Consider the following 14,729-nt stretch of genomic DNA (forward strand, 5'->3'; position numbering starts at 1 on the left):
TTCTCAGTTCATGATTCTAGATTTAATCAGTTCTTGTTCTCATCTGAATTTTCTCCCGTTTGTGTATAACCTTATTTTAATAGGGTAAATAGTATGAAGTCATTTTCCACATAAGGTCTTACCATTGCTAAATGAAGCAGAAAAGTGCCTCTTTTGTCTTGTATATAACTCTCTGTTGACATACTTGAGAAAATTTTTCTTTTGGAAACAGACAATGTGATTACATTTTCAATTTTATTTGGCTAGCAGTCAGAGCATCCAGATCCTTTTATTCATCTCTGGGGAGTTGTTTTTACTTTTTTTCTCTCTTTTCTTCTTTTTAATTCTTACCATTTTGAATGTTCAGTTAGTTACTAAGAATAATGATACTATTACGTACTCTTGGTTACTTTGTTTGCATTGGAATGTGCTATGTTAAGGAAGAAATTGTAATTCAGTACCTGTGAGGATGGCTGTGCTTTTATCAAAGTAAGATAAAATTAGAAGGCTTGTTTTATATGTTCCATATGAGCATTGCTTTGATGAACATGTGTCATCGGGCTACTATAGCTGTTATCTGACCTCCATCTGTTTTGTGATAATTTGGGGATGACTCTCACTTCTTGTCTGTTCATCTTCTGACCCATCCTGCTCTCTGGGGAGACCTGCTGCTTGCCAGGGTAGACTTTAGGGTGCTGCAGTGAGACTGCTGAGGCTTGCCCTGCTGCTTTTTCACATGTACACCAAAGACCGGTCCAGAAGGGAGCTGGAGCACATCAGGCATGACTGCATGGTGCTAGAGGGCATGATCAAGGACACCAGCCACTTCTTCTTGATTCTGCTGAAGAAGGGAAAAGTCCTGGGAAAAGAGGATAATTCTGCAGGCCAAGATTGAGTTGCATGGCTGGTGTCAACAACATGTTGCCTTTTATCACCATGGGCTTTTTTATTGATCAAGGAATGCTAGAAGGATCCACCTGAGCACGGGGGCAAAAAGCATCCTTAACAGATTGGTGAGGAGGGGAGCTGCAATAGGAAAGTGAGACAACCCACATGTGAGCGAGGAAGTGGACAGGGTTGACAAGCAAATGGTGTACAGTTATATGGACAGGAAACCCCCTGAAAACAAGAAAACAGGGCACAAGGATGACTATTCCAATTATGCCTACACAAATAGGGAAATGCAAAGGGGGCACAAGTGGAATCTAATGGGTTAAACTTTTTTTTTTGAGGGCAAGTATTCTTCTACCTCTATAAGCCAAAAATACTTCATCTTCTCAGCTACTCTTCCATAATTTTATGCCACTGTAGCCACCACTTGGAAATTCAATTTAATTAAAGTGTGATATTATCTCTCCTATCCAACATAACTTTTGTGACACCCAGTAGTTAAATTCAGACCCAAGAGTTTTGCAACTTTGTTTTTTGTTTCCCACATTGTAAATGTGGTGGATGAAATTCTGAGATAAAGCAATTTGGAAATCATCACAGGATGCAATTGCATGGGAAAATAGAAAGTCTACAGTGACAGCTTTAAAGTATTCACAGTTAAAGAGATAGTTTTAATTTGTCTAGGATGGACTGAATAATATTTTATTTGGGGAAATACAAATTAACTTATGGAATGAACAGAGGCTATGAAAAGCAGAAAATAAAAGGAATTACATATTCAGGTAGTTAAACTTCCAAATACTCTAAAGGAAATCACTAACGGATGATTACTATTTAATGTCTGAAATGTTCCTATCTGCAAAAGCTTCTGCTGCTGCTTATATTTCTAACGATGAACCTTTCTTTCAGCTGGCCTGTAAGACAGGAATATAATCTAGAACTTAATAAGGACAAAAAGAAATGTGAAGGAAACTTTTGGTAAAAAATACAGATAATGTATTGATTTCTTCCATTTTCTTACCTGGTACCAAACTGCATAACAACCTCATTATGAAACAAACTATGTATTTCCTTCTTCTCCAATATATTTTCAGCCCATAAAACAATCCATTCAAAGTAATAACTAGGATCTGAGAAGCCAGACAGCAAATTCCTGGTAGTGTATACTTGTGCTACACTCCTGGGTGTTATATGACTTCTGGGGCTGGGCAGCTTGCGTTCATACCCTGTCTATTGCCTGTGGCTTTTATTCTTGAGAAACACTGGTTCCAATAGTCATCCTTAGGATGCAGCTTGATTTTTCACACCCTTTCCCTTCCCCTGTCCCCTGCCTTTTTCCTTCTTTATGGCTTAAACCATGATATCCTCTGCTCTGCCTGTCGTCTGCCTCTGAAGAGCCTTGCGGAAGGTGTGAGTAGCTGGGCACAAATGCAGTGCACACATACAGGCAGGCTGTGACATGCAGTGTCTCAGCATAGCATTTCTCTGCCTTCATCCACTCTGAGACAGCATGGGTCATTAACACAGAAATATACTTCTATATTTCTGATATTTGCTTTCCAAGAAAAATGTTGAAAGCTTATATATTTTAAAAATATGAACGCTTGCACTTTTTCTCCTTTAAATATCTAATATCAGATAGACATAGGTACAACTGCAAAATATGATGAGATAACATGCTGCCAAGAGGTTGGTGGAGGATAACAAGCATGTAAGCACTTCCTCACTAAGGAGAGGCCTATGGACCTATCCTGAGTGCTGTCACCTCCTCCTACTTTCTGTTCAGGAAGCAAGATAACCTGACCATGGGCAGAGCAGGCAGCAGCGGCAGGGTCTGGAATGAGCAGCAGGAAGGCAGAGTTTTTTGAGAGCAGGAAGAACATTATTTTTATCAGATGCAATATAAATTTTTATTTAGCATTTCTGAAATGTTCACACATGGCGTGTCACCTTGAGCTGTGCGTGTGCAGGGGTGAAGGTGTGTGGGTGTATTTTTCCCATAGAAGTGTTTCTCGGAGCGGGAGGTTTTCATCCCACACATACCAGGCTGAAAGCAAAGAAACTGTGTTTAGAAAGGTGCTAAATAAAGTAAGTGATTGAACAGAGAAGGAGGATGAAAGAACTATGATGATACTGCTGTCAAAATAAAATGGGACAATTGCTTAAAACAAAAGCCTGGAATATTTAAGTGTACTTAGAAGATTTAATTAGAACTATGTAGGCCTGATTTGCCACTGTTTGTGCCTTACATAATCATATAAATTGTTCAAGGTACCATATTGTAATAAGGGGAGACATTTACTTTATTCATCAAGAGTGAAAATACATTAATATTGCTGCATATTTTCAAATAAAATATATATGCAAACAAACAAACAAAAAGTCATGATGTCTGTGTTTGAAAATGGTTATGATAGAATGTAGAGCAGCCAAGAATCTCCAAACTGTTTCTATTTTAATTTGGCTGTTTGTACCTTGTTCTTACTATTAACATAACATTTATTTTTTGTATACCTGCAAATTATACAGTTATATCAAGATTTCCATATGGAAATTCTTCAAGGAATTTGCAAGGCTACCTTAGCTTTGTAATGTACCTGTTATAGTATACTACAATGTTGTAATATATATTATTGAGCAACTGGGATGTATTGTTTGGCAAATATAACACAAGAGTTAACTAACTAATTTAAAGACAGAAGGGATTTTCATCACTTTGGTGGAAAATGTTTTATCTCTTTGTTCTCAGTTGACCATATGTGCAATGTACAATTTTCTAGCAAATATATGGCAAAGCAGCAGGGAAGAAGGGTGGTTGTTATAAGGTCCTTTGGGTGACCTGTCATTTGGGTCAGGTGGGAATGCTCTGGAAACTGGCAGGTAGCATCATCATACACAAAATTCCCTATTAAGCATGTTTACATAGGAGAAACACCTGGAGTTCAGGGTGGCATTGTAATAAAACAAATAGGACAGCAAGGATGGACTCAGGAGAAGATGGGCAGTCATCAATGCTCCTGAGGGGAATGTGGGTAGCAGTAGAGCTTGCTCATAGTGGAAGACCAGAGCAAAGACTGCACAAGGAAGGGCAAGACTTCTTTGGCAAGAATATGTGGTTTATTGTAAAGCAGGCTGTTGCTGGAAGCTCGTGGTCTGAGGAGAGGATCTAACCTCTAAGAATATGGTGTTCCAGGGCGAGAACGGGTTTCGATCACTTTTTCTTTTACCCCTCTTCCCTAGCAGATCTGAATGAATCTGCAGATCTGCATCTGCTAGGTATAAAAAAAATTACCTGATTTAATGTAGTGAATTTTGAGGGACTGCACTTCAAGGAACATATTTTGTGAGTGTAGAGTCCCATCAAAGCAGTCATTCAGTCTAATTTGAATAATACTTAGACTTCCATGAGCAAATTCTTGCTGGAATTTGCATGATAACTTAAATGATTATCCAGCACTGGCAGTCAGCTTGAGTAATAGAAATTTAGCTGTCTTTGGCAAGCTGTGTAAGGAGTTAATTAGCTTCGCCGTGTTGTACCTTCTGTTTGGTTTAGTGAATTTATCTCTCTTCTATCCTTGTCTGTCATTAACTTTCAGTCTCCTTGATTGCAGTCTACATGGATCTTCAAGTTCTTCATTAATTATTTTAGGTAAACTCATTAGACACTGTTCCTTTTGTCTTTCTACATGTCAATGTTTTAATTGTATTTCTGGTCTCCAAGGGCAGAGGGAATATAATTTTTCTGTGCTATATTCCATTGATAAAAAATTGCAGGCTAGACTTCTTTACTCACTGTTTCACAAAGACTGAGAGACTCTCTGAAGTTACAGACTCCTACAATGGAGTCTCCATTCTGTCAACATGAATGGAATCACTTATTCCTAGGTAGACTACTTACCTTCTAGTTGTTGCCTCAGATAGAGACAAACACATTAAAAATATATAGTAGTGACTTTTTTTTACTTAAAAACACCTAATTTAAAAAAATTTCACTGAAGAACTTGAAAGATTGATCCTTTTACAGTGTAAGAAAAACAGCGTGATCATTAATATTTCCAACATTAAAGTCTTCAGCAAGATGACGGCGCTCGTCCTAGCTTATGAGATACAGGCATTACAAAGCTGACTTTAGAAATCAGGTGGCTCTGAATTTGACAATCTTTCTATTGCAGGCTTTTAAACATTTATTTTCTTAAGTTGTAAACAGTAAATTATATTACTAAAAACAATAACTCAGAGCAAAGGCATTTCAGTCAAAATTATTTAAGATATATCTATGGTTTCTATGTGGTTGAAGCCTTGAATTTGTCTGGAAGTCTTCTTTCATACCACAAACAGACTATCACACAGGTTTTTCCCAAGAAGAGTGATTGAATGGATAAGAATATTTTTTAATTCAAGTGGTGTGAGGTTTGTGAATGGGAGAATTGCAGTTCTTAGGCCGGAATGTCTTTGAACATAATTTACTAAAGCATGTCCTGAGGGTCACATCAAACCATTTTCTTATTATAACTAGTGCAGAAGAAGAACAAGACTATGCCAACTTTAATTAGATTGGCCCCCTAATTTATGCTGCTGAATATTTGCTGAAACTGCTAATAGAACATTCGTGTACTCAAAGTTTACAGAAATAGCCTTCTTGCAATGTCATCACAGACTCAGAATTCCATAAAGACTGTTTTGTCTAAACATGCACAAAAAATATAGTCAATCATAGATAGGTATAAATTATATTTTTCAGCATTTCAAATGATTTCATGATCTTTCTGCTGTAAGTCTATTTCATTAATATTTGACGTACTGGAATTGTGGATACTAAACTTCCCTTGAATGAATTACCAGCAGGTTTTTTCTTAGGTTTTGTGTTTTTCAACAGATGCTTTTGAAGTGTCTGAGAAACAAAATAATCCCATGTTTACCAAGCCAGGAGGAGATGTTGCTTTTTACTTGCCCTTATAAAATTGGAGATTCAGTGCAGTGAGCAATGTGGGAAAGGATTAAAGCAGATTGGGTAGATATTGTCATTCTGTGCAATTTGTCAGGAAAGCAAAGCTTTGGTTCAGATTTCAAAGAACATACACCAGTGGATTGTTCTGACCAGGATTGTCTTTCAAAACATTACAGCCTCTGACTTTGCAATGTAGTACCGTGTAGCTGCTGGGAGAAATAAAAACCATGTGATGAGTTTTACTGTGGTTGGTAAGTAAAGGAGAAAATAGTAAATGTTTTCAAAATAGGACCTTCTGATGCATTAGTACTTTTACCCAAATAAAGTAACTCTTCAATAACAAGTGAGAATTTATTTAAATACCACGTTCCAATTAGCAGCATGTAAAAGATAACAAATTAACAATAAATCTTGTTTGCTCAAAAATAAGCTGGGTTTTAAGCTTGTCTGATCTCATTATAGGATTTTAGACCTGTTTGTGAGAAACTGGTTTGATGTTAAGAATCACAGAATAGAATAGAATCATAGAAAACTGGAAAAGACCGCCAGGATCATCAAGCCCAACCTTTGACTGGGCACCACCTTGTCAACTAAGTCATTCCTGTTGTTTCTTGAACACTTCCAGGGACAGTGACTCCATTACCTGCCTGTTACCTGCCTGGGCAGACTGTTTCAATGCCTGACCACCTTTCCTAATGTCCAACCAGAACATCCCCTGGTGAAGCTTGAGGGAGTCTTTTGTCCTGTCACTTGTTGCCTGAGAGACCAACCCCCACCTGGATACAGCCTTTTCAGGTGGTTGTAGAGAGTGATAGGGTCTCCTCTGATCCCCCTTCACTCCAGGCTAAACAACCCCAGCTCCTTCAGCTGCTCCTCATATAACTTACAAGAAGGAGATGCTTTGGAAGGGGAATGACTGCCTGAGTTTGCAGGAAGAGGTGGGCATTCTCCCAAAGAAGGCACGAGGAGAATTTCCCATCAGCACGTTGTACTGCAGAGCCTCAGGTATAAGACCTGTTCTCCAACAAAGGCAAAGAGCACACTCACAGATGAAAATATAGATGTTTGTAAACTGGGCTCCACCTTATTCAGGTAAGGGGTTTCCTCCTGGGGAGCTGAGAAGCACTCTAGGTTTTGCTATTACTATTGTCACAGTTTGTTTATAATGGGAGCTACATGTCCCAACAAACAGACCCTTGAAATTTCTCAAACTGTGGGTTGAATTCCGCCTTTACCTCTATTTTCTGTTATGACTCAAAAAAATAAAAAAATAAAAAAAAATAAAAAAAAAAAAAAAGAAAAGACTTGGTTTTGCTTCTTCTCTGTGGAATGCATTTTGGAGACATGATCCTTGCACCACCCCAGACCTTCTTCTGTTGCAGCATTCAGTCCAGCTTTCATTGCTCTGCCCTTGTTCCTGGTGATGCATGAATATTTGGCAGTGCTGTGGCATGGGGTGCAAAACTCCAAAATATGTTTAAACTGCAATATGGTTAATTGAGAAGTGGAGAATGTGCTTGGGAAAAAACATGATGACCTGCTTTACTTTGAATACTTGACCACAAAAATCCATGAAAATGAGCAGAATGTGATAAAAATACAGGAAACAGGACAAAAAGTCCTCATCCCTTACAATTTTAAACAAATTTCAAAATCCTGACTATATTGTTATAATCAAGTATGTCCTAATTGTAGAGCAATAGAAATATTTTCTTCTTACTCCAAGTGCAGTGCTTCTAACACCAAAATGAAAACATATAGTTGCAAAACATTCAGTAACCTTCAGAATGATCAGTTCTACCCACACAAACTATTTCTTCTCCAAAAGAAGAGAGTTTAGTTCCCGTGCTTCTTTTGCTCTTGAAACAAATTCAATTTATGATTTTTAGCCCTAGCAACGGCAGCATAGTTATGGCTGTTTATTAGAGAAAAAACTATATGAACACATTAAAGAATATGAAGTACAGTATGATTCAGAAAACACTCCATTGTAACCCTTTTAAGCCCCTTCCCTGTATTATTAAGTGCATTTTTGTTGAGTGTTCATTAATTGCAAAGAAAGTGAAATATCAAGGATTTCCTATTATTTCTCTTCAACATTTGGAACCTTTTCATAACACACAATTAACATTTCCAGTGTGATATGGAAAAAACAGTAAGTGCAGAGAAACAACAGGCCAGGCATCAGCTCCCACTGCACCCTGTAACATAGACAGCAAAGTCTCTCAAACTTGTGAGAGACACTCTGCTTGATCCAACAGTTGTGGCTAGAGTAAACAAACTGCTGCCAGAAACTTGCTGCACTATTTTTTTTTTGTGTATGTTCTACCAGTTCAGTCATGTCATTTTCTTTGGCTTAACATTGCAGCTAAGCCATTTTCCAGCTCAGATTTGCTACCAAACTCTTCCAACGCTTTAAGCCTGTTGCTGTGATTCTGCACGGGTAAAGCAATTCTTCTCGCCTTGCCCAGTTCCAGAGTTATTTTGAAATACTGAGTCTAGAAGGTAGGAGGAGAGGAGGAGAGCTGCTGTTCAGGTTTTGGGTTGAGAGAATAAGAGAGAAGATAAACCCTTTTTTTTTTTTTAAGCTGTTGCTGAGAGGACCTCAAGAACTTTTGAATAGGAGGAATCTTAGGTGAAAGGCTGTATTAAGAGCACAGGATTATTTTCAGAAGAGGTAACAGTCCAAAAACTGCTGATTCTGAGAGGTGGCATGGTAGAAAGAAGCAGCTTGCTTATTGTCTAAGGGCGAATGTACTTTTGCAAAGAAAAACAGCATGGAATTCTTGTTAAGAAAAAAGGGAGAGAGGAAGGAATAGGTATTCAAGCATCATGAGAGCAGTTCTTGCAGTTGTATTGATGCCATGAAGATTTTTTGCCTTTTCTTTTATACCCCTGTTATACCTTTTACAACTTCTGTATTCTTAGTGTTTTTTAGCCTACATTCTTAGACTTGTTTGTCAAGCTAGGAGACTAAACATCTTAGAATCTTCATAGTTAGGGATCAGTGTGCCCCAGACCCCAAGGTCCTCTCCAGAACACATTCTGTAAACCAAGATAAAACCATCCAGGAGAGGGTTCCTTGGGGCAGGGGGGCTCACTCAAGCCTGTCATTGCGGAATTTTTGATAGATATCCTAATTAGTAAAGTCTATACTGTTACACCCAATCTTTTGGGAGGCAGGCATTGTGGTGTGCATTTTGGTGCATTTGACCTGGATGTGTGCACCTAAGGATCCTTAAACTAAATACCAAATTAAAATCCCTTTTCCCCTTCTAACCATGTTTGGCTCTTGATTTTAAGACCAGGAAAAGGCATCAGTATCAGTAAAAGTCAGCATGCTGCATTTAATGTTTTTGAATGCTAGTGAAAATTAAATCATGAGATCAATTCAGTATCCCTAAGATTATCCACTCTATCCCGCCAAATATTGTGACTGTTGTTTTCCAGCAACAGGAATTTACAGCTAAAATCAGATTTCTGCAAATATTTTTTGACCTCAAAACCTGCAACACATAAAGCAATGTGTTTGTAAAGTAGTGTAGCTCTTGTTGGACAACTCTTGCAGAAACAGCTGCATATTACATCATTATACAATATGTTCAAGAGATTTTGGATTAATTTCTAATGTGTTCTTCACCATATCTTTCCTTCTAAAAATTCTATCAATATGGAGATCAGTCATGACACCAGATTCCACATATGAACCCATTTTCTGTGTTTTTCTTACCATGCTTTTTTCTTTGAGACAGTCTTTGAAGAAAGGAAGCAGACTTGCAATCCACGTATTTTTTTGGTAGGTGATTGGGAAAGAATGGGACATGTCATATGAAAAGACTGAAGAATTAGCAGGGCTGAAAAAGAAGTACTTATTCCCTCCTGAAAACACTGACATTTTTAGAAAGACTTTCTGAATTTTTTCTCACTTTAGCAGAAAGCAGTGTAGCAAGTTCTCTTGGCAAAGTAAAACACAAACATGTTTTTGTGTGGTCCCACTAGATCTGAAAAACGGGTTGGTAGTTGTATTTACATGTACGTTTAGGGGGTCAGAGTTATATTTCAGTTTGTACTAGGCCTTTCACCACCTTTGCTGTCCTCCTCTGGACACATTCAAATACCTCCACATCCTTCTAAATTTGTGGGGCCCAGAACTGCACATAGTGTTCAGGATGAGATGACACCAAGGCTGAGTACAGCAGGATAATCTTCATTAGCATCCAGATGAAAAGCAGGGAACTACTTGTCCAGTCACTGGTGGCTATCATACATTCCTTGAGAGCTGGAAGGAGACAGCAGTGCTTCTGGGCCATGGGAAATAGACAGAAGATAAGAACTGCAGTAAGGGGGTGAGGAGAACCAGGACAGGAGTGAAATTATCTTCCTTCTTCCTTTATGAAGTCATTCAGTGTGAATGCAAGATATTAAACCATGTCTGTGGGTCTCTATTCAACCAAACGCCGTTCTCTGGGCATGAATGCATTTGTGCTGGATATCTGCCTTTCAGCTGTGGGGAAAACTATTTCAGTGATACCCAGTTAGGATACCATACATGCCAGTCCAACAAGGCACATGACAAAATACATGAAGGTCTTGACAGAGCAGTTTGAATCTCTTGTTAAAACAAATAACTCTTTGTCCCATTAGTGCTTCCTCCTCAAAACCAAAGTCGGTGCACTGAAGGTTGAAAAGTGTCCCACAAAGAAAATTTCACAAACTTGCAGAGAAATACTAATACTTAACAGAAATTGTACTGATGCCGAAAATATACTTAATACCCTCCTGTCAGCATATCACCTTTGTTGAGAACATAAGAACTAAAGAGACACATGACGAGCTTCTGACATGTTTCTGCAAAATCTTGACTGGAATGTTAAAGTCAGTAATTACAAAAGGTTTTGTATAGTTAAAGAAAACAAATGCCTAAGGAAGGTTTTGCTCACTTCAAATGAGAAAAGGCATACGGGCTTTGAGTTGTTGTTGGTTAAAAGAAAAGGAATCTAATGATTTTTCTCATACAAATTTAACTGACAGCTGATAATCTCAGCTCTCAAACTCATTAACTCAGAGAGTATTATCTTGACCTGATAAAGCTGAAGGTGAAACTTCAGAAAAAGAAAAATGAAGTCTGGAGCAGTTAAACTGAAGGGTGGAGATGCTGCTGAAATCTGTAACTCTACCCAGATTCACCCACCCTTGATGACAACCAAATACAAGATTTTAAATTTTTTTCTCTTGTTACTTATAGGATGGGTTTTTTTGTATTTCTGTAAGTACTCCCTGGCACAGACAATGATTTTCTCTGGTGGGTAGCATAACAGCTGGAAAAAAAGACATTATAATTTTACCTGAATTTGGAGGTAAGTATATATACCATCCTGTCATTTAAAGTGCACAGGAGCTGAAAACATTCTGGCAGTAGAGTGATTTCATACACAGTTATAATACAAAAGGTGTTGGTTTTTGTTATCAGGCAGCCTTCTCTATAGTGTCACATACCTTCAGCAGTGTAAGCTTCTGAGAGAATTTTCTTTCTTTTTTCTTTCCAGTAAAATAGCATTGGATTCAAGGATAAGACTCTTCTGTAATCAGTATTTTTTGTTATCCTTTCCAATGAACACATTAATACTAAAGAGGCGTACCTGAGCAAGTCTCATGTGGTATTCAGGATAGCCACATAAGAAGCTGTGACCCTTTTTGATCCCAGAGAGGAAAGCCATCTGGTGATGGCTCAGCAGCTGGTTAGCTGGGATTACTGTCATTAGTGATACTCATTGCTTTCCTTTGCCTATGAACTAAGCACGTAAGTTTCTTGTCTACTCCAATGGAAGCACTTTCGGGCAGCTGTGGTTTCATTGTAGAGTGAGCAGAACATTACAGAGGGAGTACACCTGAAGAGAGATTTTAGCTCCCATTCACCAACGATTTGCTATGGATTACCTGTGTGACTTTGATAATTAACTCTGTTCTTTCCTCCCACGTATTTCCTCCAACCTCAAAAATAAGTATTACCTTGCCACAGACTCGAGCACTATAAGAAAAAATAGGCTTATACCTTGAAGCCATTTTTTGTCTGTCTCTACCTCTAGTTATTACAGGTTGCTCTTTAGTTTCATTTGAAGATATGACTCCATTCCAAAGAAATCAATGCATTCTAAGCAAAGTTAGTCTAAGTTTAACTTTTCCTGCCTAGGTTGCAGTTTTCAAAGAAAGCCTTTTTTCTTAGGCTAGAACAAATGAGGCAGACTTCCTGACATCCATCATCAAGGCATGTACAATACTAGGTGATTAAAAAAAGGGGATGAAGATGGGAGAAATTTTTGTGAATTTCTTTTTGTTAAAATGTGAACAGATTTCTTTTTGAATTAGAGCAGAAAATAACTGATACCATTGTGTGCAGTACTGAACAGAAAATCTGTTGAGCACTGAGATGACCTTCCTGGTACTCAGAAAAATGACTTGCTGCCCATGGAATTATTGAATGATTGTTGGGTATCTCTTATGGGACAACATTTACAATCACAGAACCACAGGGTCAGGTTGGAAGACACCACAGTGGGTCATCTGGTTCAACCTCCCTGCTCAAACAGGGTCATCCTGGAGCACATGGCACAGGATTGTGCCCAGACAGTTCTTGAGTATCTCCAGTGAATGAGACTCCACACCCTCTTTGAGTAATCTGCTCCAGTCTAGAGCACCCACACAGTAAAGAAGTTCTTCCTCATATTCAGGTGGATCTTCCTGTGCATCAGTTTCTGCCCATTGCCTCATGTCCTATTGCTTAGCACCACTGAGAAAAGCCTGGATCCATCAATCTTCTTGGCACCCTCCCTTCAGATACTTACAAACTTACAGGTTGGACTTGGTCATCTCAAAGGTTTTTCACAACCTAGCTGATTCTGTGGTTCTGTGACATTGATGATGTCTCCTCTCAGTCATCTCTTCTCGAGGCAGAACAGGCCCAGCTCCCTCAGCCTCTCCTCATAAAAGAGACTCTCCAGTCCCTTGATCATCTTTGTTGCCCTGTGCTGGACCCACACCAGGAACTCCATGTCTCTCTTGTCTCTCTTGTTCTGGGGTGAGGAGTCCAGAACTGGACACAGCTGTCCAGATGTGGCCTTAATAGGGCTGACTAGAAGGGCAGGATCACCTCCCTTGACCTGCTGGCAGTGCTCTTCCTAATGCACCCCAGGATCCCATTGGCCTTCTCGGCCACAAGGACACATTGCTGGCTCATGGACAGTGAGTTGTCCACAGGACCCCTAGATCCTTCTCTACAGAGCAACTTTCCAGCAGATCAGCCCCTAGCCTGTATTGGTGCAGGAGGTTATTCTTCTCCAGGTGCAGGACCCTGCATTTGACCTTGTTGAATTTCAGACAGTTCTCTGCCCATCTCTCCAACCCAGCAAGGTCCTTCTGAAGGGCAACACAGCCCTCTGGGGTATTGGCCACTCCTCACAGCTTTGTTAGCCAAGAACACTCATTTGAGTAGACTGAGAACTTTTATTAACCATATATTGAGTCACTCATGTATGGACAGCTTTCTCACCAGGGGAGGGAAGGAGATAGAAAAGGATTATACAAAGCATAGTTATTTTTTTTTCATATTGCTGTGCTGTGTTCACTCACCTTTGGTCATCCCAGTCACAACTTTCCTAAGAGCTGGTTCAGCATAACAAAGGCTTTTTAGAAATGAGGAAATTGCTGTAAAGTCTGAATATTGAGCATGAGCTGCCATGGAAAAATGTCTTTATATAATCATTGATTTTTCAGCTTAGTTTGTCATTAAAAAGCTCATGCTGATTTATATTTATACAAAATACCAATTGTATTTATTACAATCATATTTTAGCAACTTGGGATCACAAATGGTTTATTACCTACATAGCTGAAGGGATTTCTGCTGCTGTTTTGCTGTTAGTTTTCCTACTGGTCTTCTGCATCACCACTGCTTGTCACAAAAAGTGAGTAACAAATCAATTTGCATAATATGCTGAAGCAGGTAAGGATGTATACGTTAACAGCTTATCCTACTATCCCCCTCAGAACCAAAGAAAAAAGAAAGGGATATGCAAAAATTGAATTTTCTCACCAAAATTTTAAACTGGAAAAAAAATATCAGTTCTATAGCCTATGAAAAAGTGACATTCTCTGGGGGTTTTTTTCCCTTTTTTTCACACTGGGAAAACAAATGGCTTGCTCAAGTTCCTTTGTCAGCTAAACGCTTACGTGGTATTAGATGAAACAACATGTTAAGGGTGATTTGTCAGGAATAACATTAAGCTAGGCATTGCTATTCCTGTTTTGTGCACAGAGGACAGGTGATATCTTGAAGTTTTCTACATCTTCTAGCATTTTTTGTCCTCTGATTTTATGTTCCAGACTTACAGCTGGATCCAAAATAATAGTTTAAACCGTTATCTAAGTTTGCTCTATTCCTTGCCAAATATCTCTAGTGGTCTGATCCAGAAACTCTCTGCTTCCAAAGAAAAGAAATAGTAAGCAGAAAATGTATTCCTTCCCCTACCACAATATATGAGGCTGCTGGAATTCTGGGCAAGATATTAGTATTTCCCCAAATCAAAGGGCTTTTCCAGGCTTTTATGACACAGTGCTAATCTCATGCGTGTTGCAGTTTGCACATCTACCTGGATTTTTATTGTATTTATTGGTTTCAGTGGGAAAGTAAGCAATACCAGCATTATCTCTTGCATGCTGGAATTAGATATTTTAGACTATACTATCATGTATGATGCAGTTTCCTCCACTATGTTTCTGATTAAATATATGTCTTCAGAAAGAAGAGGAAGATCACAGAGGCTTTATCAAAAGCTTTGTACTCCACTCAGATCTGGCTAAGATCACCTGTTGAGATGAAGCTTACTCATGGTTTGTACTGTATATTCATTAAGAT

At 38.7% G+C, this 14,729-nt stretch overlaps 1 protein-coding gene across 1 annotated transcript in view; it reads left to right on the plus strand.

Moving 5' to 3' along the window:
• Window positions 1-14,729, plus strand: part of CD226 (CD226 molecule) — a 34,780-nt gene that overhangs the window by 17,894 nt on the left and 2,157 nt on the right. Inside the window, 5 exon segments of the mRNA XM_048289165.1 lie at window positions 5,739-5,811; window positions 5,813-5,970; window positions 5,972-6,069; window positions 13,668-13,779; window positions 14,613-14,704. Coding sequence (XP_048145122.1) covers window positions 5,739-5,811; window positions 5,813-5,970; window positions 5,972-6,069; window positions 13,668-13,779; window positions 14,613-14,704 — 533 coding nt within the window.

The sequence above is a fragment of the Corvus hawaiiensis genome, chromosome 30, assembly GCF_020740725.1.
Source record: "Corvus hawaiiensis isolate bCorHaw1 chromosome 30, bCorHaw1.pri.cur, whole genome shotgun sequence".
NCBI lineage: Eukaryota > Metazoa > Chordata > Aves > Passeriformes > Corvidae > Corvus > Corvus hawaiiensis.